Here is a 27,508-nt window from a genome sequence, read left to right as displayed (position 1 = left end):
TTAGCTGTATAACATTTTTATTTTACTATATTGACATTTTATGCACAAATATTTTATCAGAGTAAAAATAGAAAATAATTGTTTCATGTAAAATTACCAAAAAAAAATGCAAAACACAAAAGAAATACATAATTAGCAGAGTATAAGTGTCTTTATTTAAAGAGTAAAAAGTATGCAAAAAACCTTCCATTTTACAAAAAATTGGGAATATTCTTTTTATGTTTTCCTTCTGGCAGCAACAGAACAACCTTTGACAATATATTCTACATCTTCTATTTTACTGAAGACATCAAGTCAGTCACAGACTTCTCCCCTCAACTACAGAGAATGTGACAAGTGATTTTTATACTGTTTGAAAGATTCCTTCTTTACTAAGTAGAACACGGTGGAAAAGTGGATGATCCCACAACAAAGAACCCAAAGGATTATCATAGCTACCGAAAAGCTGCAAAATAATAATCGGATGTATTTACAAAGAAAGTGTGGTATCAGAAGTTTCCCTTAGTGGGCTCAGTCACGTAACAAGAACATTCAGGACGATAAAGCATGGACACAACATTTCCACTTTGCTGTTAGTTTATCCTCCCACAGTCCAGTTTGATCTAGAGAGCTGGTATTTTAAGCTTCTCTTCTTTTTATACCATGTTTTTACTAAAAAGGGCTCTCATGAACTCTGCTAAATAAAACCAGTGACTTGTATTGGACTTCTGTTAGTAATGGAGCGGTGTTAAACACATAGTTGCTGCCACCTTCACCTTATTCTTAGTAAGCAAACCTGACCCCTATTTGCATAAGTCACCTCAAGCACTTGCCAACAGGTGGAATCAGGCTACTGTAACAGCAGTAAATGGACTGATGGCTGACCTCTCATGATACCTTTACGTATTTTGCTCAGGGTCTAAGACTTTTTAAAAACAAAATCATCATGCTCAGTACATGGAGTGCTTTAAGAGCTCAAGAATGAAAACAATGTTAAGAGCTACTGAAAGAATCTGGCAAAAAAAATAGAAAGAAATTATAATCATCATCACGTGTAAAAAGTAGGCTAGAACAAGATGGAAGATTTCTAGTTAAGCAAAAACCATCTGCAGATGAGTATCCTATAAACGAAGAGCTTTGTCCTCAATGCATCTTCAGTTTTCTTTCCCCTCTGCCTGCAAGTACGACTGTTCCTCTCCAGGCCAAGGGCAACAGTCCAGTGCACTTGCTACTCAATATACACATTTTATGTTTAGAACCCTACTGTACAAGCACTTTTGATTTAAGGTTCAAGAACAACTTGATCCCTCAAAGAATTAAAGGTTTTCCTTTATACATTCACATTTTAATTGTTAAGTGTTACCAGATGCGGTTTTCACTTATAAAAAGTTGGAAAATACGCACAGTGACATAACATTTATACTGTTTAATAACATGTAGGGGCAAAAACAAACCCAAAATTGCAGCATTGGCAGCCATCAAAAGAGATAGTCTAACAGGCATCAGTACAGAAGCTCAAAGTTGCAGCCTACTTTTTACTGCACATTTAAGTTTGCTTTAAGTACTCGCTGCAGCTCAGAAGTCAGGATACATTCCAACTACTTCTATTCATCATCCAGATTTCAAATTGCACCCAGCTCTGGAACATGCATTTGGCTTATGAAGCTTCAAAAACACCACTTGCAGTTCAGAAAGAAATTAATTTTAAATAAAAAATACATCTTTGTATTTCAATATATGTCAGACTGTACAACAATTTTGGAAATCAAACTCCAGTTCTCTGTAAAACTGTTTTCAACTTGCATTTTGTTTCTAAACAAAGACTCCTGACTGTGATTAACTTAAGTCTTCAGTTACAAAGGTTGACTACCATGCAGGTACAAGCACCTTGCAGAACAGAGCATTAAAACCCCCCACCAAAACAAACTACTCTTTGGGTGAGGGCTATTTTGTCAAGTTTTCAAATCACCTGATGGGAGGTTGTAGTGGGGGAAGTTTGTCTTCACTTTTTGATAAATGGCTCAAGTCAGTGTCTTTCAAAACAGGGAGTACTTGCCCTCATATATGCAGTATTATCTACCTATTACAATGAAATACTCATAATTGGCTTTTCACCTAAGCCAGATCTAAACCTGGATCTCTTTCTTCAGCACTGATCTTCAGTTCAGTCTAGTCTTAGTTTCCTTTGCTTATAAACACAGATGCTATTTTAAGAACCCGGTGCTTTGTAATGTTTAATGCATCTTTCGGCTCTGCTTGATTAACTGAGAATAATGAACGTGTTTAACTTTGAAAGCATCAAATGCCATTTGGTACTTCAGCAAGGAACAGAAGACTGGAAAGGACTGAGTTCAGATAACCGATCAGCCTGCTTGCTGTAGGTACTTCATTTTTGCTAAAAGCACTGCAAAAATTACTTTGTACGGCTGTGGGCAGAGAGTGCTGACCAGTTCCACCTTTCCCACCCATTTTCAGATTGCATACCACAGAGGCCCTGACTCAACGTTGCAGAAGTTGTGGCAACCCCTTAACTTACACTGAAATATAGGCTGTTAAAAGATCCAAATTTATACCAGTCCCAGTTCTTTGTAGAAAATCATGCACTGTTATTTTACTGCCAAGAAACAAAAGAAGCTTCCAATTCTGATAAAGGTAAGAGCAGTTGCTGCTCTGGTTATACAGGAAAGGCCTCAGGCTCCTGCGTTCAGGTCCCAGTGCTTAGCTCTCCTTCTCTGTTTGCAGGGAGGCCGTGGCCAGAGCCACAGCTGTGACCGGCTGCGCGATGCCGTGGAGCTGCATCTTGGCCAGTTTCTTCTGCTCACACTCCGTGACCAACCGGTTCAGCTCTGCTGCGCTGTAGCCAATGAGAGTTTTCAAGTCGCAGACAAATTTGTACACAAACCTCTTGCCTTGCACTTTGCAGATCATGTCTCCATCATAGTAATACCTGTATTAAAAAAAACAAACAAAAAAAAAAGCAAAAAAACCAATCAAACAAAAAAAGTCATGTAAATTTTCAGTATCTGTAACTTGCGTACACGTCAATCATGTACTTAAGGTCTCTCGAAGACCAACATATGAATCTTTTTCTCATTATGATTCTCATACAATCTCATATACCAAGGATTGAAAGTTGTCCCTGCACCTGAATACATTATGGAGAAAATAAAAACATTAGTTATTTTATAAGCTATAGGACGCACCATTTCAGAAATGAAGGTTTCTGAGCAGTTTAAGGACAGTTTGGTTGGGGGAGTAGGGAAGCTCTCTATAATGCTTTGCCTTAATAAAAAAAATGTTGTCTCTCCATTACTGCATTGCTTTCTTTACTCTTGTCTCTGCTTTTCTGAGGGAAAAAAAAATAATCACATTGGAAATAGCTTGAAACTTAGCATTGCAGTTTCTATGCTACAAAAGCAGTCTGTCTCTCCCTGCTGTTTTCAAAGATGGAAGTAAAACTATGAAAGTGTGGTTTGCTTTTTTTCCTTTTTTGTGTAGCTCATCTGCTGGCAAAATTACATCCTTTGCCTTTATTTACAGCTTAAGGCAACTTCTCTAACTATGAATACTTTCTACATTGTGTCATGGAAGAGTTATCAGACTGAACAGAAATGCAGTAAAGGTAACAAACTCTTTATCACCCACTGTACTCCAGAGACATTATAAATCTTCAGGTAAGACCAAAGAGAATGGAAGTTAGAGTTTTACAGTTTTGTTGCTCCTCTTGTCTCACTGCAGGCATTAACAGAATGCATGTTACATTTCTCATGAAGAAAACCCAAGCGTCTGGGACATAACTTGGACTAGATGAGCTTAACAAGGCTGTGATAAAGTTTGAAAACAAACAAACAAACAAACAACAACAAAACAAAAACAAACAAAAAGCACAAACAACCAACCAACAAAAAACCCACAAGCAAAATGAAAAAGAACAACAACAAAAATCATCAATTTCATTTCCTCCAAATCATCACCCAGCCCAGACTTCTTGACTGTCTAAAACTCAGTCCTCTGTGTGACTTGCTTATAAGCAAAGATGACTGTCATTCACCAGCACAATTAAGGCAATTAAAAGACTAACTTTTGTCTTCTAGATCTAACAGAAGAAGCGTACAGGAAATTCTTTTTCCTCACATCCCGCTTCCCTACTGGATAATTTAAATGATGCTGATTTTAGAAAATTTACCCAGGTGTATGTACACCCTGGCCTAGTTTCTAGACTGCCTGGTTTTCCTGCAGCATGGCAGAAGATCTAGCATATTTCCAAATAATATCAACATCATTTTCTGTATTAATCAACAATTGACACAGTAATTTCAGTACATTAGTAAACAAAACATATTACCATTTTTGTTTTAATAAAACTTTAGCTTGACAACAGAGTTTATCTTGGGAGTAGTAAGAAGCATTAAATATCCCTTCAGACATTCAAGTGTTAGAAAACATGTCAATATTGATGCAGCTGCCAAAATGCCAATGTTTTGAGAAATGTGATTTCTGTAATTCTGTGACTAAAATATAAATGAAAAACTTCTCTAATAGCAATTTATGCAAATTACTGTGCAGACATCTGTTTAATATCTCAGTGATAAGAACATTATACTGAAGTTCTTCAGCTGCCTTTGAGATCTTCTGCAGTTTGACAAAACCCAAAAACCATTGGCATCATTTACATAATTTTCACGTTCCAGAAAGCTTTCACATATACCTTCAGTACACAAACATATAGTTTCACAAAAACAGGTTAGAAATCCAGGAATGGTATTGCAATAACATGGGCTGGGGAGCAGCTATAGTGGAAAGGCGCTGCTTTAGGCAGGAGGTTGGACCAGAAACCTCGTGAGAGACTCTGTGACCCTATGAAGAAAGTAACATGCTAATTTAACACATAAATAATGCAAGAGCAGCCATAAAAGACCAGAATAAAGACCTATCTAGAACAGGATTTAGACTGCAACAGATCAAAAGCAGATGCCCAAGGAAAAGCATGAAAGTAGGGTAAGCACACAGCAATGCTCTTCCTTGTTTTCAGTGATCTGGGGCTCAGGAACCTCTAGAATGTACATCTTTCTATACCTAGCATCCGATAAAATATTTATTTTTCATTAATTTTTCCACTTTCCTCTCAAACTCATTAAATCATTCCGGCATCCACAATACCATGCCCAAAGAAGTCACAAGGCAAACAAAAAGTGTATTTAAGCTGCATATCTGGTGCCTGCCAGTTTCATTCGATGCCTCCTGTTCAGGAAAATGATATTCTGAGCAGTTCTCCTCTAGTGACTCTGGGCCACTCGTGGCCTTCGAGACTTCGCCCTCCTCCCATGAAAGTATTATGCATATTGATGTTATTTAAATCCTCCCTCAAAGACTAAAGAAAACCAGAATACGGTAACTTTACCAGAATATGGTAACTTTACCATATTTCTCATAGAGGTATTTTTAAATAGAACTTGATTTTTCTTTTAACAATGGTAGATGAGTTTACAAAAATGTTGTAGCCAAAAGTGGAAATGCTGAAAAGTAAATCTTAAATCTCACTTAAACCATATGCAACTTCACTCATATAATTCCTAAAACTGCTTAAATAATTTGCAGGATTAGACAGTAAGTGCCTTTCTTGAAAACAAATAGAGAAAAATAGACTTAACCATATCAGAATAAGAAATTAGAAGTTCAATCTTAATGATTTCAGAGAACTTGTAGAAATTGTCAAATGATTGTAGAGGCCAAAATAGACAGAGAAAGTCATCTAAATTTCAGGTGCTTGGATTCTTCCCTCTCCTCAAGCACTTACCTACAGCGATTCAATAATACAGGTCCCTTTTACCAATATCAAGTACAAAATTGTAATGGAACAAAGGCAGCCTGAAACACTTCAATTTCTTCAGATGATAAAAGTTCACTACGTTGGAATCACAACAACTGTTGAAACTTACCCATCAACTGCATTTTCAAATTTAACATCCCTACTATAAGAACAATGGAATGGATCGATCAATATTTGAACTTGGAAAAAGTTTTGTTACATACAGAAAACTACTAACAATTCTGTAATTACAGGAAAGTATCAATTTATATAATACCGTAAAAGAAGAGCAAGAAGAACACGAACAAGTAAATGGTAAAATATAAAAATAAATGAATAATTCAGAGTATCCACATATTTCTGTATCTTTCACCAATAATCATTATTGTTTGGCACATTATGGAAAGCATAAATGCTGAAGATACATAAAAAATAAATATATTTCAAAAAGTGAGCTACCCAAATTAACTATCATGTCAGTGTTCAATAATATTGAAAAAAGAAAAAGTATTTTTAAATGTTCAAGAAATTATTCTGGCGCTTTTTTTTTTTTTTAACAGAAAAGAAAACAACAAATACTTTGCCCTTGAGACCAGCATGACCTGATGGGAAGGAGAACCTTCAGAGAATCTGTTTATCCATTTACTAAAAAAGCAGCAAGTCTTGCATTAGGATAGTTAAAAACACAGTAGCCAAGTGGATGCAAATCGCTTTGTATCTGATCAGTTCCTAAAGTTTCTTACCTCAAAGCCCGACTAAGTTTCTCATAGTTCATGGTGGGTTTGTTTTTACGCTGCCCCCATTTTTGCGCAACCAGTTCGGGTTGATTCAATTTAAACTCTCCTTCATCACCAACCCAAGAAATACAGTCCCGAGCATCTTTGTCAGTGAGAAGTTCCAATAAAAACTGCCACAACTGGATCTGGCCATTGTTTCCTGTTGAAATAGGGATAATAAGATCCATTTCAATTAGTCCATCTTACATCCCTCTCTTAGATAAAAATTTTCAACCAACATATTAAAAATAGACCAAAACAGAATGTATGATGAAAGGAAAACTTGCACTTAATTTATTCTAATTATTCTTCTGAGAACTTTTTTTGCAAAGTCATCAGTACTAATCTATTAAAAAAAGAAGCTGATGAATACAGGGGAAAAATACAATCAAGATTTCTCATAAATCTGTCTCTAGAACTTAAGAAAAAAAAATTATATAGCAGTACGCATAATCATTTAGACATATACCTATCCCTAATACAGTACAGATTTAGCAAGAGTGGCTTATTCCTCTTCAGGTATACACACACACACACACATATAGATATATATATGTAATAGAAGCTGTTTTTTTAAAAATAGTTTAGTCTCCAATTTTCAACATTAATATTAGAAATACAAGGACAAACAAATTTCAGCTTAAGTCAGTGTGAGATCTTTCATAGCCAATCATTAGGATTTCTTTTTAACTGAAGTATCTGCAGCTAAATTTCTAGACTCTCCATGACATACAGACAGAAGACCTAATGTCTAAAGGGAGAAACAAGAAACACAGAGTATTCCCCACTGATGGCAGCCAATAAAATCTTGGCCTAAGAATTCTGAATGATATGATAATAGCTTTTTATGGATAGTCTAAAACAAATAAAAATTCAAGGGAAAGAGAAGGCTTTAACAGAAAAATTCACAACACTGGAGAAAACCAAAGCGAAAAATGACAGCACGAAAAAATAAGATAAAGAAATTAAGATGAGTTATTAATAATCAGAGACAATGTATACATAACAGTAATTTCAAAAATAAACTGCAGATTTAGTGTGCCATTTTTCAGAAGGTGCAATCATTTAACAAAATAGGAATCTGAAAATTGCTGATTTCTATAGCCACCAAACTGGGCAGGGAACAAATAGAGCATGTAGTAGCTGGGCTAGGATTCTACAACATGCAGTTTATTTTCTCCCCTTTCTGCAAATGGAAAGTAGTTAAAAGCTTGAATAAACGCTATGCAGTGGTTTGAGAGGACAGACTGTTAAGTGATAGGATGAGAAATTATTTTATGCATCTCATTTGCTGCAGGACTAAAAAGCTGTGGCACCACACAAACATGGTGCCTGCATGAGCAAACCAACCTGCCAGCCCTGCATGTGCTTCTGATATATTTTGTAGCTACAGTCCACATGGACTTCTACAAACTTCACATCTAGAGTGACAAAGATGTGTCCTGCAAAGCTGTTACTCAAATTAATGAACAAGTGTTTACTACATTTGCATTTGAAAATAACGGAGACAATACCTGTTCTGTTCCCAGGGGAACTTCTGTCTTCCCCAGAGATCCTTGGAGCTCGCTGTACTTTAGCTGCCTTTGCACTGCTGTTTATTACTTTAATGGTGGTGGGGGTAGCAGGCTGTACAGATGCTGGAATAATCTGCACAGCTGTAAAGCAGAGAACATTGTGGAACATCAATTATAAATTGCTGGCACAGAAACAGGCATATATTATTTATTACCTGTATTACCATAACATCTAGGAGCTAGTTCTTTCCTTTTTTAAAAAGACACACTGTGTAAGTTGTAATACTAAGAATAATATAAAGACTTATTACCTCTTATAGCGGAAATTGTGGTTTTTGAGTCATAGTAGAGATGCCATATTACAGATACAATATCGGCTTTTGTTTACTAACATGTTTATTGCATGTTTCCACAAAAAAACAACACCCTCTCCTGCCTTTGTTTTCATCTTTATGCTGTTCCCACACAATTTATCCTAAAGCACTTTTCTCTATAGTCACTGTACCCTCCATACTTACTATTCAAACAGCAATTAAATACCCTTCTATTGCAATGGGGCAGAAGGATGCAAATGCCCCACTCCAGGTGGTTTTAACTAGACACAAACCCAGCATATAATACACAGTCTATCTATTTAACATATAAGCTGCTTACAAGTCTTCTGAAAACTGGTTCATTTTAATAATTGATGACACTGCTTTAGCTGGAAGTTTCAAATAACTGCAAAGTTACTTTAATGTATTTTTTTCTAGTATCAGTTTCTAAACAAGTCCTCTCTTCCACACTCTCTTTCAATTGTTGGAAACATTGTCTTTTGAAATAATAACATTTTAATATATCCATTAACTAATGCAATATATAACTTAAAAAATACAGAACAACTCGAGACTTCATATATGTATCCTAGACAGCTTATTTCAAGAGACTGGAAAACCTACCATCCAAAATTAAAGTTAGAAACTTTCATAGTTCAGGTCATACACCACCTTTCAGCCAATAATAAAATACTGAGAAACCCAAAATTTTGCTTTGAAGTTTAAAATATCCCTTTTCTCCCCTCACCAAGTAAAACTACTCTCTCAAGTGATTTTTTAAATGTCATACTATTATGTTTTTGTGCTAAACATACAAACAGTTAATTGTGTGAATGAACTGCTGGCAGAAGTACTCACGCTGATCGATAGTAACAGTTGCTATTTCTCCAGAATGCTCTTGGCTAGCCAAAACATCTGCAAATTAGAAAAAAAAATAGTAAGTTTTTATTTAACCAACAAATTTCAAGTCACCTGAAGATCAAAACCTTCCATATTTCATAGAGGAAAAAAGTGAAATTTTGGTATCAGTTCACAAGTGACATGCGCAGCTCATGGTCTTATGATTAGAGACATTCAACATGTATCATTTGGTTTTTAGAAATAAGGACGTACATGGTGAATTTCAAGGTATCTTATGCATTCTGCATTCCTTAAAATGTTTACCTATATCATGTAAATGAATATAGAAACAGTTCTTAGTCTGCCAAGTTACATCGAAGCACGGTAAATGTGAAATGCACATAGATATTGTTGTATTATGCACATACAATGAAGCGCTTATCAGTTGTGTTGTGTACAATCTAAGGATTTCATTGCCTATGCTTAATACTTCTGACTTCTATACGACACAGAGATGTACACTGTAACTCACAATCAATATTTAATTATAAAACTGTCAATTCCAGGAGATGCACAAAGTAAAAATCTTTATTAAAACAAAGGAAGGATCATCAGTCACTACCTTCCTGCCTATTAGTTATGAAGTTTGATGAAAGACAGGCAAGCAGTATTTAGTATGCAGACATGTTTCATAGCAGCAGACATTCTCACTAATATCTCCTGTTGTCTTATATTGATGCCCTCATTTTTACTCCCAATATTAAACAGAGGAAAAGAAACTGTTCACAATTGGTTTCAGCTTTAAAGAAAGGAGAAAAAAAAAAAAAAAAACTAGGGGAAGGGATAGGGAATATGTAAAATCAGTTACAAAAAAAGCCTTGCATACACTTTCGAAGAAGCTCCAAATGGCTCCAGAGGATTTCTCCCCGCGGGACGCGCTGGAAGAAGTCTTCTTGGCTGAGGCTGCAGAGCTCCCGCCCGGGAATGCTGAGTACATTGAGGTCAATGTCTGTCATGCTGAACTCCTTCATCACCCACAACACCCAATGGAGCACCTGGTCTGTTGACCACTGCACTGGGTCTGGGAAAAGAGAGACAAAACTGCAAATTGTCCCATTATATAGGGCAAGGCTCCTCCTCACTGAGGGAGATCATGATGAAAAATACCAGTATGCTCCGGATAATGTCTCACTTTTTTTTCCCCCCCAAACATTCTGCATCAAAACCCTGATTATCAAGAGACATAGAATGATGAAAACTATTTTGGAAGTGCTTGCCAATAAGAAAAACAAAAAGTCAGGAAAAAGCCATTGCTTTAGTTATCAAAAATACATTCAAAAAATTGGCAAGCTACATGTCCTGCAAAGACCTGTGATTTTGCTAGAATCCTCAAACACTTTCAAATATCCCACTTGCCAAATATATTCCAGTTTTGCCAGTCAGCTTAGATGCTACAGCTTCATGTGCTGTCTGTGCCTTAACAGTACTTTTCTGCAAGTCAAAACAAGTAACTCAACTGGATAATCTTCTGGGCATGATGTAGGCCTAAACTCTATCACAGTATCACAGTATGTTTGGGATTGGAAGGGACCTCAAAAGATCATCTAGTCCAATCCCCCTGCTGGAGCAGGAGCGCCTAGGTGAGGTCGCACAGGAACATGTCCAGGCGGGTTTTGAATGTCTCCAGAGAAGGAGACTCCACAACCCCCCTGGGCAGCCTGTTCCAATGCTCCACTGTTTCAGTTCAAACCTAAGCAGGCACTCGGGGATACTTTTTCAAAATTAACATTAAATTAGCAGCCTGCTAAGTAACAACACTAATTCAAAAGAGATGATGATCTACCAGAATACTTATATTCAGTTCTGAATCATCTTTCTCCAGTATGTCAAAGTAAAGTATGGCTTTCCACAAAAAAAAAATCTGATTTAACATTATACTCAGTATACTACAACCTATAAACAATTTGTTTCAGTACCTTTAGAGGCAACCTCCACAAAGTACTGTGTCTAGTTCATATTCAGACACACATGAAAATGAGCTTTACCACTAATATAAACATTTTAAGGAAGGAAAGAAGAAGAAAATTGCTTTCCAAAAACCGCAATGACAAGCAGGTTATGAAGCAAAACGCACTATTTTAACAAAACTGTTACAAGCATTGATTCCACTTCTCTTTAGCCTTCTCTTATGCAGATATTTGCACTGTACTTACCCATACCATAAGAAGCCTCCTCTGAAGTACTAGAGCACTTTAACTATACAAGCAAAATTAATTATTATTTATAAAAAAGCACTAAACCCCAAAACGAATAAAAGAACCCAGTCCCTACCTGAACACACATACGCACATACACAGAGTCGTGTTATTACCATAGGGTATTCCAAGGCGCTCCTGCTCCTTTCGGTAGCCTTCCAACGCTGCAGCCCATCGTGTCACTTGTTCAGAGGTTTCATCTGAAATCGTTGTGATATGTTTTGTTCCATCCAAGGTTATCACTTGAGCTTCCTCAACAAGGTGAGCTTCAGCCTCTGCGTGATGAGCATCTGGATCAATCACCACCTCCACAGTCTCCACAGGCTTCACAATTTCAAGGATGTTTAATTTGGGCTCTATCCCTAGGTATAGAAAGAAAAACTCAAAACTTAAAGATAGCAATGCACATATGACAAAAACGTTGTTTTAAAGCTTTCTGGGTAACACGTGTTATCATGCTTCGGAAAGACACATGACACAAAAGCATCACCAAATTGCTGCAAGTGTCCTAAATTAGAACTATATATTCTATCATACAGTATATACTTTAGTAAGGTGAATATAAAGCTGTCCCTCTTTCCTCCTCCAATATTGCAGTTTCCTGTTCTAGTTAGGTGATCCATTTCACCTATCTTGAACAGAATGTTCAGCATATAGGCATAAAGAACAAGTATTTCGGTCTGTAAGAAAGATACGAAACCTAAGAAAAAAGAAAAGAGTAAACCTCAAAAAACCCAGCACAAGCATCCATGTCTTTTCCCCAACCAACAGGCAATTTTTTCAGCCTTTAAAATATTTCCCTGGTATCTCCAGGGTCTACATGCAGGAGTTAACATTTTCATTTGGTACCCTACAAGAGGCAGTGTGTTCACCAGCAAGTTGAAAGAAAACTAGAAAATTCTTCATGTTTTAAACTTCATTAGCTATTCATGTTTTGGTTTTTTATCTGTCATTTACGATATTAGACCATGGAGTTGGAAGATATGTCTCTATCTATTCTCCAGCAATGAAGAACACATTCAGTAATGCCACCAATGCTTTGTATCACCACTTTCTCTGTCATCTTACGAGAAGGTATTTTGCCCCACTGGTGCCTCACCAAATTTCTGACACTGTATAGAAGAATATTCTTGTCATTATAATACACTGAACAGACAAAAATTATTTCAATTTTTGTGACATATAATTTCCATTAAAATTACAACTAACAACCTCACTTCAAGATATTTTTATGAAACACATTTGCACATTAAAAAAACAAAACAAAACAAACAGTAAAATTCCATCTTATTATGACTTGGAAAACCTTGACTAGGGTTAGGCAGTTGAAAGCAGGATTCACAGAACATCACATGGCCAGAATAACTTGAGTATCTTGTGCAGTAAAATATTACTTTGTGTCCCATCTCATCTATATTAAAGCTCAATGTGAGATGGTAGGTTCTGTAGGTGATGGTGTTAAAAGCAAAAACTGCAATCCATTCACAATTTATAAGAGAAAATAAATGGCGTACTTACCCACAGTACAAGTGAGAACAAACCAAGTCTTTTTCAGACAAGTATTGCTCTCGACTTTAAAATGAATTCAGCTGAGAAAAATATTAGAAAGGAAACACTACAAAGACTATAAGTACAACATGCAGTAATATGAAATTAAGGAAGTAAAAATAGATGTAGACAACCAGTAACTGGTTGATTAGGTGAAGAAAAAGCAAAAAAGTACCTTACTTAGAAGAGTGTTTTATCTAGGCCATCGAAGATTAGAATGTACAGCACAGGCTTGCTTTAAAGTCAGATAGAAATAGGTAAGGGAAAACACTAAGGGTTAAGATTCTATTTTTGATCTTCAAAAAAAGAAAGTAGAGGGAAAAAAGCTTCTAGAGGAACAGTTCATTGTTGCTCAACAAAATAATTTACTGTCTGTCAAATAACTATATGTCAAAAGAACTGTGAATCTACTCCTTTATCCATAATGCAAACATGGAGATCAAAGTGATGAGTCTCTGTAGAGGAATCAGCTTGTAAGTAAAAATGGTGTGAAGTAACAGTCTGCCAACCAACCTACTGCAATGTTATATCAACACTAATTCACTGAGTTTGTCTGCATCTCTTCTCAGACCACTCCTTTTACCTACTGCATCAGAAAATAGATGTCCAGTCTCCCTCAGACAGCACAGAAGTTACAAAACATCATGTGACAATTCTACACACCCCAGAAGTAGTTCACTGCTTACTGTCTGAAGCTAGAGAATATACCAGGGTTAAGACTGACCTACAGAAAACCTGTATTTTTTGTTCCCCTTGAAATATCTAGTATTAACCACAGCCAGAGACAGGACATCAGTCAAACCGCACCTCTAATCTACATCAATGTGTCTCATTACACTTACGAATCACTCCTTTACATACTAAAAATAATAAAAGCCTAGTTATTGGAAAAAAAAAAAAGTTTAGAAACCATAGTCAAATGAGGAGTTACACACTTAAAACAGGACTGGGACTTCAGTGCTATATGGTCATGCAGCTCAGATTTACATTAAGAAAAAAGGAAAAAAAAAAAAAAACAACACAGGAAGAAAATGGAAGATAATAGTGGAGATATTTATTCACCTTTTGAAAATGGAAGTCTGAGCACTGCATACTACAAGTTAAAAATTAAGAGCAGTTATTCTAGTTCCCTGAAAGGTATTCTACTCTGTTTTTAAAAACAGAAAGGTAGTTCAGTCCCCATTACATATGGGGAACTGAGGATTCAACATAGCACTAGTCACCTGACACTCAGCATTAAATGCAAATAGTCAGTCTTACTTAATATTGTTAATAAAAACCAGAAGGGCTTTCTTCTGTGTAATCTACACCAAAGCCACAACAAAACATGCTCCCCAAATTCTGCTAATCTGCTTTGCTGATATAACATAGATAATCAAAGATGCCCTACACCAGTAGGAACTTGTCACTGTTTATTTGAAAACATGGCAACAAAATCTGTAGCTGTTCTCAGAGCACAATGAGAACGGTGTCTTCAGTGAGTGGTGGTAGTCCTTCCACTCAAGACATATAGGGGGTCAAAGAAGAGGAGGACAATAAGCAAAACAATGAAGCTACTAATTCCTGAGGATTTGACAGGGGAAATCCTGTCATATCTGATAATACAAACTATGCATCAATAAATCCCTATCCACCTGGTTAATGCTCCTCTGTCGCAACAGTTTCCTCTGACGTCTCATCCAAAGAGAACAGACAATAGATAGTAATCCCAGCCTTTCATACCAGTTTTCAGTTAGCTACATATACTCTCTTAATCTAATCATTCACAAAGCACACAAGCTCCCTCACCTGACAAAGATGAAATTGTCATTTACCTAGACAAAAACATTTTGCCTGCTTAGATACTTGTTCTGGTATGAGTAACTACTCACCCTTAATGAAAGCCTCAATACTGTAACTGTCACCTGTCACTCTTTGACCCAGGTTTGTTTGGTGTGGGTGGTTTGTGTATGTTTGTTTGGTCGGTTGGTTTTGGTTGGTTTGGGTTTTGTGTGTGTGTTTTGTTTTTTTTCACTTACAATTTTAAATGAAGTAATTATAAAAACATTTCAGATAGCATCAGTCCATGGCATTTATTTTAATTACTACTACTTATAACCACAGTACACGATGAAAGAGACATTCTGAAGCTATGTGACCATTCAGTGATTTTCTCAATTTTACAGCTAGAAATCTAATAGTAGGGGATTAGGTTTGCTAATGAGCACTCCTACAATATTAATTTGACTGTACAAGAGGCAAACACAACTGCTTACCTTGCCTAGATATTACTTGCACACTGAGTTGCACTGTTCCATCTGTTTTTACTCCTTGATCAAAAAGGCTTCTATCTGGGTCCAGCTTGACAAAAGAAAAAAAAAAAAATAATTAAAAACATGTATTAGTCTCACAAATGTAAGAAAAGCAGCAATGCAACACCTGGAAGTACCTTCACTTTGTGAGAAGTATCTACAGGTGTGTTTCTCAGTTTTTAACACCTTCACAAAAATTCTTGTCTTTAAAGCAGTACTCTCCCTATTGTTTCTGGAGAAGTCACAGATGTCTGATTACAACTACAAATAAAACATGCAGCTAAACACAATGCAAAACAGTTATACTGTCGAACATGTGGTTATGCCTGTAAAAATAGTGTGTGTGGGGGGAATTTTTTGAGTAGTGTTTTGCTGTCTATGCACCTGCACAGTATGAAAATCTTCTTGCTTATTCAGGTTCAAAACAAGATCAGTCTCACAGAAGCTGAGGCAGCAACAAGTGATGTAGGCTACCTCAAGAAGATAGTATTGCCATTGCCCTCATTCTTTGACTTGCAAGGTGGTAATTTTTTGCTTTCTTACCCTCACCCCAAAAGTATTCTGGTTTTATTCACACTGAGTTTGTCTGTACATGTTAAATGGTCTGATGATAATGAACCTGATATAAAATTAAACTGTTTGTTGTAATTAATATATCAAAGAAAGCATGAATTCCACAAACAATGGAAGAAAGGGACAAAGTATGTAAAATGCTTCTCTATTAAGAAGAGGTTAAGTCTTTCACAGCCTTTCAATTTACCTGGATATCTTGCAGGCAAATTTCATGTGCATCCAAGGAGCACTGCAGTCTGGGTTCCAGCAGCTTCTTAAGATTTCCAATTGGTTCATTGATGTCAATAGCTTGACTTACAAACTCTGCAGTGGTGTAGGTTTGCTCAACAATGCTTAAATACCAAATTAATACAGCAAATAATTACATACACGTAATACAGTAGGTATAGGAAAGCTTAAAATAAGTTAGAAGTAAACTACGTGTAAGGTAATACTGTCTCTGAAATCTTAATACCATACAGAAAAACTCTTAGCTTGAGTAAAGAGTGAATTACTAAATTGAGTCCCACTGATTTTGCAGTTATATAACTCTTCTTTTACCCTATCACCTTTATAAAGGGAGGTTAAATACCAAGATTATTTTCAGATCACTGTTTTCAAGAGATTAAGTCATGATTAGTATATTATACACTATTAACTTGCATGCAGAGTAAATTAATTCCATTTGCATTGCCTAGACTGTATTTAAAATACATTCAAGTTAAAAACAAACACAGAAACTTAACAGATAGGGAAAAAGGAAGTAAAAAAATGTCCCCTCTCATAGAGAGTAATCGCCCATGTATTTTCACCAGTCAGCACAAGGATAAGCTTAATGCATACAAGAGACAACCAGAAGGAACTACAGCAGCATGGAGCCTTGAAGGAAACATTAGTCACATGTCATGGTTGTCCTGCTCTAAAATCATTACAGTATTGGCACAGGCATTCAGAAACATCAGTGTCATGGGACCCATGTCTTAACAACCACCTTAGACAGTTGGTCTCTCTACATTTATGCAGAAGGAAATCAAAAAGTACACAGGGATAGTCAATTTGTAAGTAGTAAAAATATACAAAGTGCTCAGAATAAGAAGAAACTAATAAGTGGTATTGAATCAGTTCTCTAAAACAGGTTAAGGAGCAGGACATCTAACAGCCTCAGCTATTTCTGTAAACTGCCTCTCTGTGCTTTCAACAACAGTTGCAAGATGTAGAACGGAAGCATTAGGAATTTAAAAAAATAGGCTGAGGTAATTAAGTAAAACAATATCGGACTTCAGTATCTATGGTTTCAATGGCCCTAACAACAATATAGCCAATAGATACAGGATATGATTTTTGCTCTGTTAAAAGCAAATGACCTTGTATAACAGTAAAACAATGAACTGGATAAACTGAAAGGTTCATCTCAATTACAGAAGGATACACTGAAGCTGAAAGGTTTGAAGCACATAAATGTAGACATACTCCTAGTGACATGAAAGTAGGGGAAAAGAAATACTAAGAATGTAGTCAGAGATAAACAAAATAGTTTGGGATTTAAGCAATTAAGACTGAAGAACATGATAGCACCATACTGGTTTCCTATAGTGGCTACAGTTCCACTTGAAGACAACCACCATTTAACGAGATAAGGAACAGAAAAACTGGAAAAAGCACAAACAAAGCTAAGATCTTTGTATCCAGCAAGAAGGATGAAAAACTGTGGAAAAAAAATCTTAGCAGTAGGATTACGGATATCATACCGAACCAGTTACTTCTGCCAGTTTAAAGTTACTTCTTTCGCCTTGCTAGGAAACACTTGTACTTATTTCATAACTGTGGCCATCTCTGAAGCATTACACAATACTCAACAATAAATCTGAATATCCAGACTTTGTGCGTGCAGCCACAAATATCAAATGAATTAAAGAAACAAAATAAATAAACAAATTGCAGCCTAAGGACCTCAAAAAGCAAAGATAGTACATACCTTTCTTCAGTGCATTCCTGTTTCTCAGTTCCATCAATTTCTATTTCTATCAGCTCCTCTGCCTCTCTCTTAGTCATGGCTACAACGTCTTAAGAACAGAGCTATAAACAGAAAATAATTTTTTTTGTAAGTGACAGACCAACAAAACTAGATGGTGGGTTGTGTCCTATCAAACACTTTTTAAACCAAATACCAGGATAGCTTTCTAAAGAAAATAATTCACCTAAAAAATAAAGCCAAAAGCTAATACAGATTTCACAGAACGGATGACAATACCTGTTCTTCAAACGAACGTTCTAGGGGCAAAACCAGAACTATAAACGGACATTAGCACAGAGGCCAAAGCCTGATTTTCTTGGAGGCACTCAAATTTACTGAATGTTTTTATTATGGGCCAACAGCTTTCAGTGGCTGGTTGCAAAGAATTTCTGAAAATTCTTTTAAAGTTATTTTGCTGTCTAGATTCAGTTGCATACTGTCTTCTTAGCAAGGCTGAAAGATGCTTGTCACTATTTTACACCTTACATAAAATGCTGCATCAGGAAGCTAGACAGAAGATGCATCATTTCCTAATAGGTAAATAAATTCAACAATAAAGTGTTTATTGACTGTCCCATCTTTCCACCCATCCCTCTCATGGGCAATCACTTGATGATATGTGCATAACAAATGCATCTTGTTAAGTCCCAAACTGATGCAGTACGTTAGCAATTAAAAGGACGGCTATTCTGTGATGATATTCTCATTTACACTACAGATTTTCATGCCCTGTAGAACACTGGAGTCTGATGGAATGTGAGGGGGGGAAAAAGAATTATAGCATTTGGTCTGTAAGGACATAGTTTGAATAATATGATCACGTTTCATTAACCATCCCATACATCATAAGCGTGAAATACATATGATAAAGAACTAGGCCCAATTATATTAACAGTTTACAAGAAACAACACCACCAACTCATATGAAAATGAGTAGGAAGTAGGAATACAGAGGAAAAAAAAATCACAGTAGAAAAAGCAAAACATTCTATTACTTAAATACCCACAATAGAAGAGATTAGTAAGGTTTCCATCTTGGAATCATTCTTTCCCAGGGACTATTCTGGGATAATCCCAAATCTAACTGTTAGTAAGATAATTTATTGAAGACAGGTTAATAAGGGAATTTGTTAAAACATCAAAACTTCTCAGGATTAGCAACCAACTAAGTTGTACAGTTGTTACAGAAAAGGTTTAAAGAAATTCAAACTATTCATTTTATTATGTCCCTCAAAAACTACTAAGCAAAATCAGTTTTGAAGAAATCAAGTGCTGCATTTGATATCAATTTGTATGAAGCTACCAGGGCTAAACAGGAAGTGAACAGCACCTCATTAATATCTCGCCACTAGAAGCAAAAACAGAATCTGTTCTGCTTACAGATCTGACTCCATGAAAATCCCCCAACTGCCAGGCCAGGGTCCACTGAACAGAGTCCTAGAAGTCCAATTTCCCTATCACTTGATTTTGTATATCATCTTAATGATAAATGGGAAAGACTGAAACACCACTTCTGAAGAATGTGGACAAGCTTACTCAAGTACTCCAAAGAACTGATATCTGCATGGTTACAGGTGATCCGGTTGACTGTTAAAAGGTTTTTAGACACTAAGTTTTGAGCAAAGACCCTTACTGAAAACTCCCAAAGAAGCTAACTGGTACCATAAAGAAGGAAGAAATTGTTTACTGTATTAGCAATCAGATTAAAAACCCAAAACCATAAAAAAAGTTATCTTCTTTTTGTGTGTGTGTGAGAGGGAGTTTACCAGTAGGGTCACAAAAGGGGTTACACTAGGATTTATTTTTCTTGACGTATTTGTAAGTTATTTATTGGGAAAACTGTGCAGATCTGCAGAAAGAACTCACCATCTTGAATGATTTCTGGCAGAAAATGTTAAGCAATGGTAAATGCAAAGTGATGCACAGTGAGTAAATACCATAACAGCACAGTAACTGTATAGAATTAGGTAAGACATTTTGAGGTCCTTATGGACTAGACTCCAAATTGGCAGCTGGACTAGTAACTGTTCACTCACTCTTCCAAAGCAGTTTGTGGTTGCATCTCACAGGCTCTACAACATTTCTGGTTACCCTGGTGAGGTAGGAGAGGGGAGCAAAGACAGCAGGTACAGAAAGAGGAAGAAAGATGGTTTCATTGAACACAGAAGTAAGAAAGGGAGATGACAGATGGAAAGAGCACCTATGAACAACACTATGAAAATATGTAAAGTCATTAACAGTTCAGAGAAACCTAAGGGGGAAAATTATTCACTCTTTCCTATGCTAGAATAGAACTTTGATGATATAAGCAATTCACACGAAGCCTAGCAATTTTTTTTGCTAGAGGATGATGCAGAGATTGAAAGCATACATAGGTTCAGTCAGGACTAAGCTTCCTGAGCCTTCCCAGAAGGCTACTAAGAACCAAGAGAACTCAAACAGCCTGGTTTGCTAGGAGGGTCAATGTGGCGGGAATACCACAACAGCAGTGTTTGGAAGAACATATAAAACTGTGCTTGATTTGCGTAAGCTACAGCCTACTGATTTCTGTTTGTTTTTATTATTCCTTCAACCTAAAAAGCCCTAAGACTTACCTGTTGTCCGAAAAGAAATGTGGCCATAATGCCTGAGACAGACTGCCCCTAACGTAAGATACAGCACCTGTTAAAAGAGCCTTTTTTCCCTGCATGACAGTCCAGTGCCTGTCAGTACCTTCTGGCATTTGCAGTCAGGGGAGAGACCTCATCATTCTGTTAAGATCTATCTTTTCCCTGCAACACATGGAATTAAGCAAGTAACAAGCCCATCATGATAGGGGCACAAACTCTACTACTAGAGTTAGCATTTGTTATCCTACCAGGCAACTGCAAAGTGCAGGCAACTACTGGAACCCATATACATTATCAAGTAACACTGAAGCCCAGTCACTGGAAATATTTGTGATTCCGAGATGCTCTGGTGGTTCAGTTATTCGTGGAACATTTAGTACTACCCATCATTTGAACTGGTAAATACCAACACAGATGACCTATCCTTTACAGATCAGCTTTTGCAAGTTATAAGCCAGCTGGGAGTTAAGACAAGGACATGGGAGCACTGAAGGGGGTAGAATCATGCCAGATTTCAAGTGTTTTTCTTCCTTATCAACATTAAGAAGTTATAAATTAAATCCAAACTGGGACAAGTGGTTGTGCGGCAAGCACCTGGCCGAGCGCCAGGAAGCAAACCATGCCAGATGCCAAATACCCTCTTACGTTTTCACCCGAAATAAGTTTTTACGAACGGAATAAGTTTCTACGCCCCAGGGAGGACCCACGGGGCTCGGCCCGGGCCGCCCGCCTCGCCCCCGGCCGAGACCACAGGACCTGCGGCGGGAGAACTTGACCCCTCCCCGCCCGCGGCGCTGCCGGACGGGCGCTACTGCGCGCCCCACCGCCGCCGACCTCCATCGCCCGCTCCCGGGCTGGCCGGCGGGCCGCGACCTGACCCGGCGGTGCCGAGGCCTCTCGGGACGGGCCGCCCCCGACCGCTGCTCCGGCCGCGGGGCCCTCCCCATGGGCCCTCCCGCGGGCCGGCGGGCGGGCAGCCGGCGCAGACCCGCGGCCGGGCGAGGCCGCTTCTCCTTACAGGCCCCGGTTCTCCCCCCGCCACCCCTCCCGCTTCCCGCCCCCCCCACCCCCTCCCCGCGGCGCCTTGTCGTTGTTTGAACCCGAAACGGAAATGAGACTCGCGGCGCCGGGGAGAAACGGAAACAAAACACGGGCCGAGGCCACCGGGCCGGGCCAGGCCGCGCCGCGCTCACCCGCCGCCGTCCGCCGCGCCGGCCCCGAGCGGAGCGGCCGCACGACGCCTCCTGCCAGCCGCGGCCCCGGCAGCTCCCGCGGGTCCCGCCGCCGCCGCCCTGAGGAGGCCGTCGCGCGCTCGGGATTGGGCAGCGCGGGCCGGGCGGGGAGGGCGCGCCGACACCAGCACCCCCCGCGCGAGGGCGGGAACTACAGCTCCCGGCGGCCCCCGCGCGCCGCTCATCCGCGGGCGGGGCTGCCGGCACCCGTCACTCCGAACGGTTTCACCTCACCCGGAAGCGTACCTCTTACTTCCGGCGGCGGCCGTTGGTGGTGAGCGTTTTCCGTGCTCCCTCTCCCCGCTCCGGTCGCAGCTGGCCGGGGCCGGGGCCGGGGCCGGGGCCGGGGCCGGGGCCGGGGCCGGGGCCGGGGCGGGCGCTGTTACCCTGGGGACACCGTGCGCGCGGCCGCGGGGCTCAGCGCTGTGGCGGCAGCGGGGCGCGCGGCCGGGGCGGCTTCCCGGCGTGCATTGCGCGGGGAGCGGGGGTGGAGCCGGGGCGGTGGTGGCGGCGACTCTCCCAAGGTGACTGGAGCTGGGTCGGAGCGGCCCCGCGGCGCCGGTGCGTGCTGGGGAGGCGGCCGCTTCGCCTTCGGTTTGCGCTTGGGGCATCTGGGCCCTGGGGCTGACGGAGCCGGCCGGCCCCGCCGCCCAAGGGGCGTCCCCGGGGCCGGTGAGGAGGAGACAGGCGGGGGTTCGGGGCCGATGCTGCTGCTGGGTTAAAATTGCCGTGTTAAAATTTAAACAAGACATTTAAACCGTGTTCATTTCGGTTGCAGTGCGCATGGAGCGGAGGGGGAACTGCTCGCTGTCATGGTGCTCCTCAGCCTCAACGGCTGCTCAGTTTGCACCCAAGCTGCATGCGGGTTTAAATACTCTATCTGGTTTAAAGCTTATCTCTGAACGAAGTTTTTTGCTTCTTTATGCATTTATATTGCGGAAAGAGTTAACTAATTGAGTTTCTGTTTTGACTTTTTATTTTTAGCTAAAACTCAAGCGTCATCATGATCCTGCGTCAGATTCTGCGACTTTCTTCCACTTTTAGCTCTGCTGTTTCCATTCACTTGCGCAGAAACATAGGGCTTTCTGCTATTGTCTTTAATAAGGCAAAAGAGCTCGATCCGGTTCAGAAGCTCTTCTTGGACAAGATCAGAGAATACAACACAAAGAGCAAGTAAGTAAAGGAAATTATTTTAAGGCTGATGGCAAAAGGCGGGGGAAACGTTGATTCTGACAAATGTTAAAGTATATTCACTCTGTAGCTTTATCTCTAAATGCTTAAAGTATGTTTCTGTGTCCACAGGCAACGTTCTGTTCTGTGCTGAAATCATTTGGGAGCAGATTGAGTTCTTTCAAAAGGCATTTGATTGATTGAATTCTTACTCTGATAACCTTATATCTGTCTGGTAGTTACTGAAGGAAAATGGAAAGAACAGTCCCTTGAGTCAAATTTCTCTTTAACAACTTCTGAGAGCCCACGTAAAGCTGGATAGAAGTATTTCACATAAATATTTTAGCTTTAAAAATGAGTGAAGGATGGCACAATTCTTTGGGGTTTTGTTTTTTATAGAAACATAGTACTTCAATGCAGCTTTCACTGGCAGACAACTTTGGTATAAAATGATAGCTTAGGCAGAAAGTATTCCCAGGTTTAAACCTAAATTTAGAGCGAATCTAGTGCTTTGAAAGAACATCTGAAACCACCAACATATTGGCTGGTAAGTGGTGATAGTTCTCTTGTTGATGGTATATGTTGGTGCAAGAATGTATTGAGAAGGTGACATTGAATTTTCCATTTGTAGCATTGCCAATTTTTTTTCCCTCTGGTGCAAGAGAAAATTGTCTTATTATTGCATTGACCATTCTGAAACGAGTTTCTGGTTTGATCACAAAACAAGCTGAGTGGGTTTAATTCTGCTCTGAGAGTTCTTGCTTTCCAGCAACACTTATTGATAGTGTAATGAGTGAGAATGCTTATTCTTGTGCACCTGACAGAAAATGGCCTTTTTTTTCCCCTTTAAAAAGGAAAAAGAAAAAAAGTAAAGCTGATGCCATTCTTCTTAGGGAGCTGAGACACTCGATGAAGTTTTTGTACACTATGGAAATGTATCAGTATGATAATTTTTACCCATGTATATTCTCTGTAACTTAAAAAAAAAAGGCGCTTTTTAAAAATTTTTTTGGTCTGGAGAAAACAGATGTTTTTCAGTCTTGTTTCCATAAGCTGAATGGAAATGGCCTTCAAGAGCTAAGTACTTATTTAAGATGGAATCTTAAATTCCTGTAGTGTTTAAATTATTTAACAGGAAGGACTAGAGTAATTCGGTGTAGTTTGTTCTTGGGAAGGAAATAAGCCACTTCTTAGTTCTGCTGGAGGAAGATGTATGTGCACACACCTATAAACTAGCCTCTGTAGGGAAGCATACTTTCAGTGGTTTTACCCTTCATATGCAATAACTGTGTCGGTACTACTGAGCATTGGTAATCTAAAGAGTTACTTTTAAAATTTATATTTGCATTCTAAGAAATTCCTTTCTGAATCTGTATGAATGCATGGTGCCCTGTCTCTTGGTTTTTTGCTTGTTTAGTATTCAAATCATGTTTTCTTTGCAAGAATACTTAAGCTTTACTAACCAAGATCACTAATTCAGAAATAGCAGAGGCACAAATCACAATTTTGTCAGGAAATCACACCTGGAACAAGTCAAACTAAAAGCCTGAAAACCTGGATATTCAGTGTAGTTTTGTGTCTCAAAAGGCTATTTCTGAACTTTACCCTGATAACCTTGTTCCTGTGTTAGGTAAGTAGGCCCTATGGTGTGTCATATCTCGACTTTCGGAAATATTTCAAATGGTTTGCTTTAGTGGGTTGTCAAAATGTTTTTTAATTTTGGCCATGAAATGTAGATGGCCATGCAAATGTAGAACTTGCACAAGAAACTTCAGAAGAGAACTTTTAATGTTTTTCAGGCAAGCTGGAGGGCCTGTTGATGCAGGCCCTGACTTTCAGAAAGAGATGAATGAATCCCTTGCTAGACTTCAACGGCAGTATGGTGAGGGAGATCTAACCAAGTTTCCAGAATTTAAATTTGAAGGTGAGTTAACAATCTTACTGAACTCCTAATTGAAAGTAAGGACATGTTCATTAACTGTTTTTCTTAATTAACTCCTATTTAGTTTTTATTCAGACCATTAATTTCACGTAATGTGCCCTCAGTGAATCTCCTTACTTTTGCACAGTTCACATCTGATTCTCTCTGACTGCTTTTTTTCTTTGAATTATTTGCCCTTATCGGTACAGATCATAGAATACCAGGTTGGAAGGGACTGCAAGGATCATCTGGTCCAACCTTTCTTGGCAAAAGCACAGTCTAGACAACATGGCCCATCCCCCTGTCCAGATATGGACTTGCACTGGTGCTTAGCCAAACTTGCAGTCAGAGCAGACCATCTTAATTAGCCTTCACAGACTCTGAAGAAACAAACCAAACAGAAATAGCCCAGGGCTTACTGTTCTGGTTTTTTTCTCATTCTCCCAAAGAGGTCAGCAGGCTAAAATTTGAAAACCAGTTGTCTATGTCGTCTAAACTGCAGTTTGAAAACTTTCTAAGCTCATCTGGAAAGCTGGCATTTTCAGAAAATGAACAAATAACGTTGTTACTCATTACTTTGTGACTAGATTAAACATTTTTCTTTGGTTATTAGCATATGACTTCTGTTTAACTGGTCTAGGTTTGAGCGCAAAGAGACTGCACAAACTCTGTTTGCCTTGCGACATAAAGGCAACTTAATTGTTTTTACAGACAGGCTCATTTCTGTAGTTCTTTTTTTCTTTTGCTTGCTTATGTAAGGACAGCTCAAAGTCTTAATTGCTCACAAGCAGTTTTAGCTGAAGTCAGGTTTTGGTGGGGTAAGCAGTCTTTCCCATAAGCTGTAAGCAGCTGGTAGCTGGGATTCAGCAATCTTTTGAATGTGCCAGAGAATTTGGTTCATGTGTCGAGATTTTGGTAGTGGGAAGCTGCAGGGGTGGCCTTTATGAGAGGCCAGGGGTTGTCCACATGTCAGACAGAACCAGTTCCAGCCAGCTCCAAAATGGACCCATTGCAGGACAGAGCTGAGGCAGCAAGCAATGCTGGTGGTGCCTCTGTGACAATGTGTTTAAAAAAGGGTGAAAAATACTGTCTCTCTTCTCAACCCTTCAGTGCAGGAAGCAAGAGAAAGGGTGGAAGAACACTTTGTGGGCATCTGGCAGCCAGCCAGTGTCAAGCCACCATAGTCACAGATTTGTAATTCTGATCAAACTAAGTGGAAATTCTAATTTAGACCAGGAACATAGCCCAGAACATTTTGGGTTTTGGTAGCATTTCAGGTGGATTAAGGAAGAATTTAGCATCCTATTCTTGCTGGTGTAAATAAATAAAATAGAGCATTTGTAAAGTATGCTCTATGGTGTTTCTTTTTTCTTTCCCCAGTTTTAGGGATGTGGTTTCTTTGTATTTTTTTATTTCTATGTTGTCTGTGAAATAATACATATTCAAGTTTAGGATTTTTTTTTTTAATGAAGCAGCATTTGCGCAACCATGGGAACAGACCAAAGGGGATGAGACCATGTTCTTTTACCACTGTTGCCTCTCAATCTCATTTCAAAAAGTTTTCAAAATTAAGTGGCTGGATGGGTAGAAATTATTTTTTTGTCTTAGTGAAGATTGTTATAAGCTGAGCCTTACCTCTCAGACTCACTGTTTCACAGAGAACAGGCATTAATAACCCACCTATGAAAAGCCCTAGCTCAACATTTGACTTTGGAGTTGAAGTTGTACACTCCATTCTGTTAATCAGCTAGACGACATGGAGAGGCAAGAAGAGCTTGGTTACTTGTTCTTGTATCAGAGCTATGTTGTAAATACTAGTGTCAGGTCCAGCAATGTTCTGGTTGACTTCAATTTCTCTGCTGCCTTTTCCCCTACCCCAGGTGTTACTAAAAGCTGTTTTGGCAGAATGCATGTCTGACTTAAATCTTATGCATAATTCCCCTAAGGTGGAAAAGACCTGTCTCCCTGGTAGTTTTTTAGTGCTGCCCACATCCAGTCATACCCTGATACAAAGCAAGTGGTGGTATAGACTGCAATGTACAAGAGCTTGCTTTAGCTTGCCAACTTAATGCTTAGCTTTCTTTGAATAACAGGTGAATTGTGGTGTTTGAGGCTGGAATCAAAAGAGACTAATATGACTTTTTTTTTTTCCCCTCCTCTTCCTCTTTTAGAGCCAAACTTCGAGGAGACTCCAAAGTGATCTCTGCAGGTTGTACACCTGACAACAGTGTACATCAATGGAGTTGCTGAACATGGCACCAGTTGTAATTTAATAAATGCAGAGTTTCAGTTTGATTTCAGAAGTGTGAATAAGTTCTTAACTTCAGGGTGAGCACAGTTAGCTACAGTTGTTACCTCTTTAAGTCACTGAGGCATCTGGGTAATGTTTCTCAATGTTAACTGTGAAGCTCCTTTGCCAAGTTACCTTTTAGTGCTGAGAAGTTACAACACTGATAGTGATACACCACAGTGGAACTATTTGTTTTTCTGAGTTTGTCACATATCAAAAAGCTTCTGCAGGAAAAAACAAAACAAAACAAAACACCAAACCAACCAAACAAAATAACCCACAAAAAAACCAAAATATGAGCCCTGAATCTATAGCAAAGCAGGTAGTGGTAGACCTGGACAGCCAAAAGTGTAGGCACAAATATTCTGATTTTACACTGCATCAATGAATGCAC

At 38.9% G+C, this 27,508-nt stretch overlaps 2 protein-coding genes across 7 annotated transcripts; one reads left to right on the top strand and one right to left on the bottom strand.

Annotated features, from left to right (window-relative positions):
• GABPA (GA binding protein transcription factor subunit alpha) lies at nucleotides 1-21,935 on the bottom strand. Of its 2 annotated transcripts, none has more exons than XM_065065573.1 (10): nucleotides 21,695-21,935; nucleotides 17,854-17,954; nucleotides 16,087-16,231; nucleotides 15,291-15,375; nucleotides 11,604-11,849; nucleotides 10,119-10,313; nucleotides 9,251-9,307; nucleotides 8,079-8,219; nucleotides 6,532-6,724; nucleotides 1-2,926 (listed from the first exon to the last, which is right to left on the bottom strand). In XM_065065573.1, exons 2-10 carry the CDS (start codon nucleotides 17,928-17,930, stop codon nucleotides 2,698-2,700), a joined length of 1,368 nt encoding a protein of 455 aa, XP_064921645.1. In that variant the 5' UTR covers nucleotides 17,931-17,954; nucleotides 21,695-21,935; the 3' UTR covers nucleotides 1-2,697. The 2 variants fall into 2 exon arrangements, with proteins under 2 accessions (XP_064921645.1, XP_005511465.2); XM_005511408.3 differs by lacking the exon at nucleotides 21,695-21,935 and adding an exon at nucleotides 20,487-20,711.
• On the top strand, nucleotides 21,771-27,119 carry ATP5PF (ATP synthase peripheral stalk subunit F6). 5 transcript variants are annotated; one of them, XM_065065637.1, is made up of 4 exons: nucleotides 21,771-22,007; nucleotides 22,718-22,906; nucleotides 24,703-24,827; nucleotides 26,996-27,119. In XM_065065637.1, exons 2-4 carry the CDS (start codon nucleotides 22,737-22,739, stop codon nucleotides 27,022-27,024), a joined length of 324 nt encoding a protein of 107 aa, XP_064921709.1. In that variant the 5' UTR covers nucleotides 21,771-22,007; nucleotides 22,718-22,736; the 3' UTR covers nucleotides 27,025-27,119. The 5 variants fall into 5 exon arrangements, with proteins under 5 accessions (XP_064921709.1, XP_064921723.1, XP_064921707.1 ...); XM_065065651.1 differs by having other exon boundaries at nucleotides 21,969-22,004; XM_065065635.1 differs by lacking the exon at nucleotides 21,771-22,007 and adding an exon at nucleotides 22,117-22,257.
• The last annotated feature ends 389 nt before the right edge of the window (nucleotides 27,120-27,508 follow it).

This window comes from Columba livia, chromosome 1 (assembly GCF_036013475.1).
Source record: "Columba livia isolate bColLiv1 breed racing homer chromosome 1, bColLiv1.pat.W.v2, whole genome shotgun sequence".
Lineage (NCBI taxonomy): Eukaryota > Metazoa > Chordata > Aves > Columbiformes > Columbidae > Columba > Columba livia.
The sequence above is the reverse complement of the archived record's forward strand: the minus strand, read 5'-3'. Positions and strand labels throughout refer to the sequence as shown.

Excerpts from the sequence above, each read along its gene's own strand:
- GABPA (XM_065065573.1), bottom strand. The coding sequence starts at position 17,930 with ATGACTAAGAGAGAGGCAGAGGAGCTGATAGAAATAGAAATTGATGGA. Across the intron at positions 9,308-10,118 it reads TTTGGAGCTTCTTCGAAAGT|ATGTTTTGGCTAGCCAAGAG; the intron begins GTATGCAAGGCT and ends TCTAATTTGCAG. Across the intron at positions 6,725-8,078 it reads TTCCCCTGGGAACAGAACAG|GAAACAATGGCCAGATCCAG; the intron begins GTATTGTCTCCG and ends CTATTTCAACAG.
- ATP5PF (XM_065065637.1), top strand. The coding sequence starts at position 22,737 with ATGATCCTGCGTCAGATTCTGCGACTTTCTTCCACTTTTAGCTCTGCT. Across the intron at positions 22,907-24,702 it reads GAATACAACACAAAGAGCAA|GCAAGCTGGAGGGCCTGTTG; the intron begins GTAAGTAAAGGA and ends AATGTTTTTCAG. Across the intron at positions 24,828-26,995 it reads TCCAGAATTTAAATTTGAAG|AGCCAAACTTCGAGGAGACT; the intron begins GTGAGTTAACAA and ends TTCCTCTTTTAG.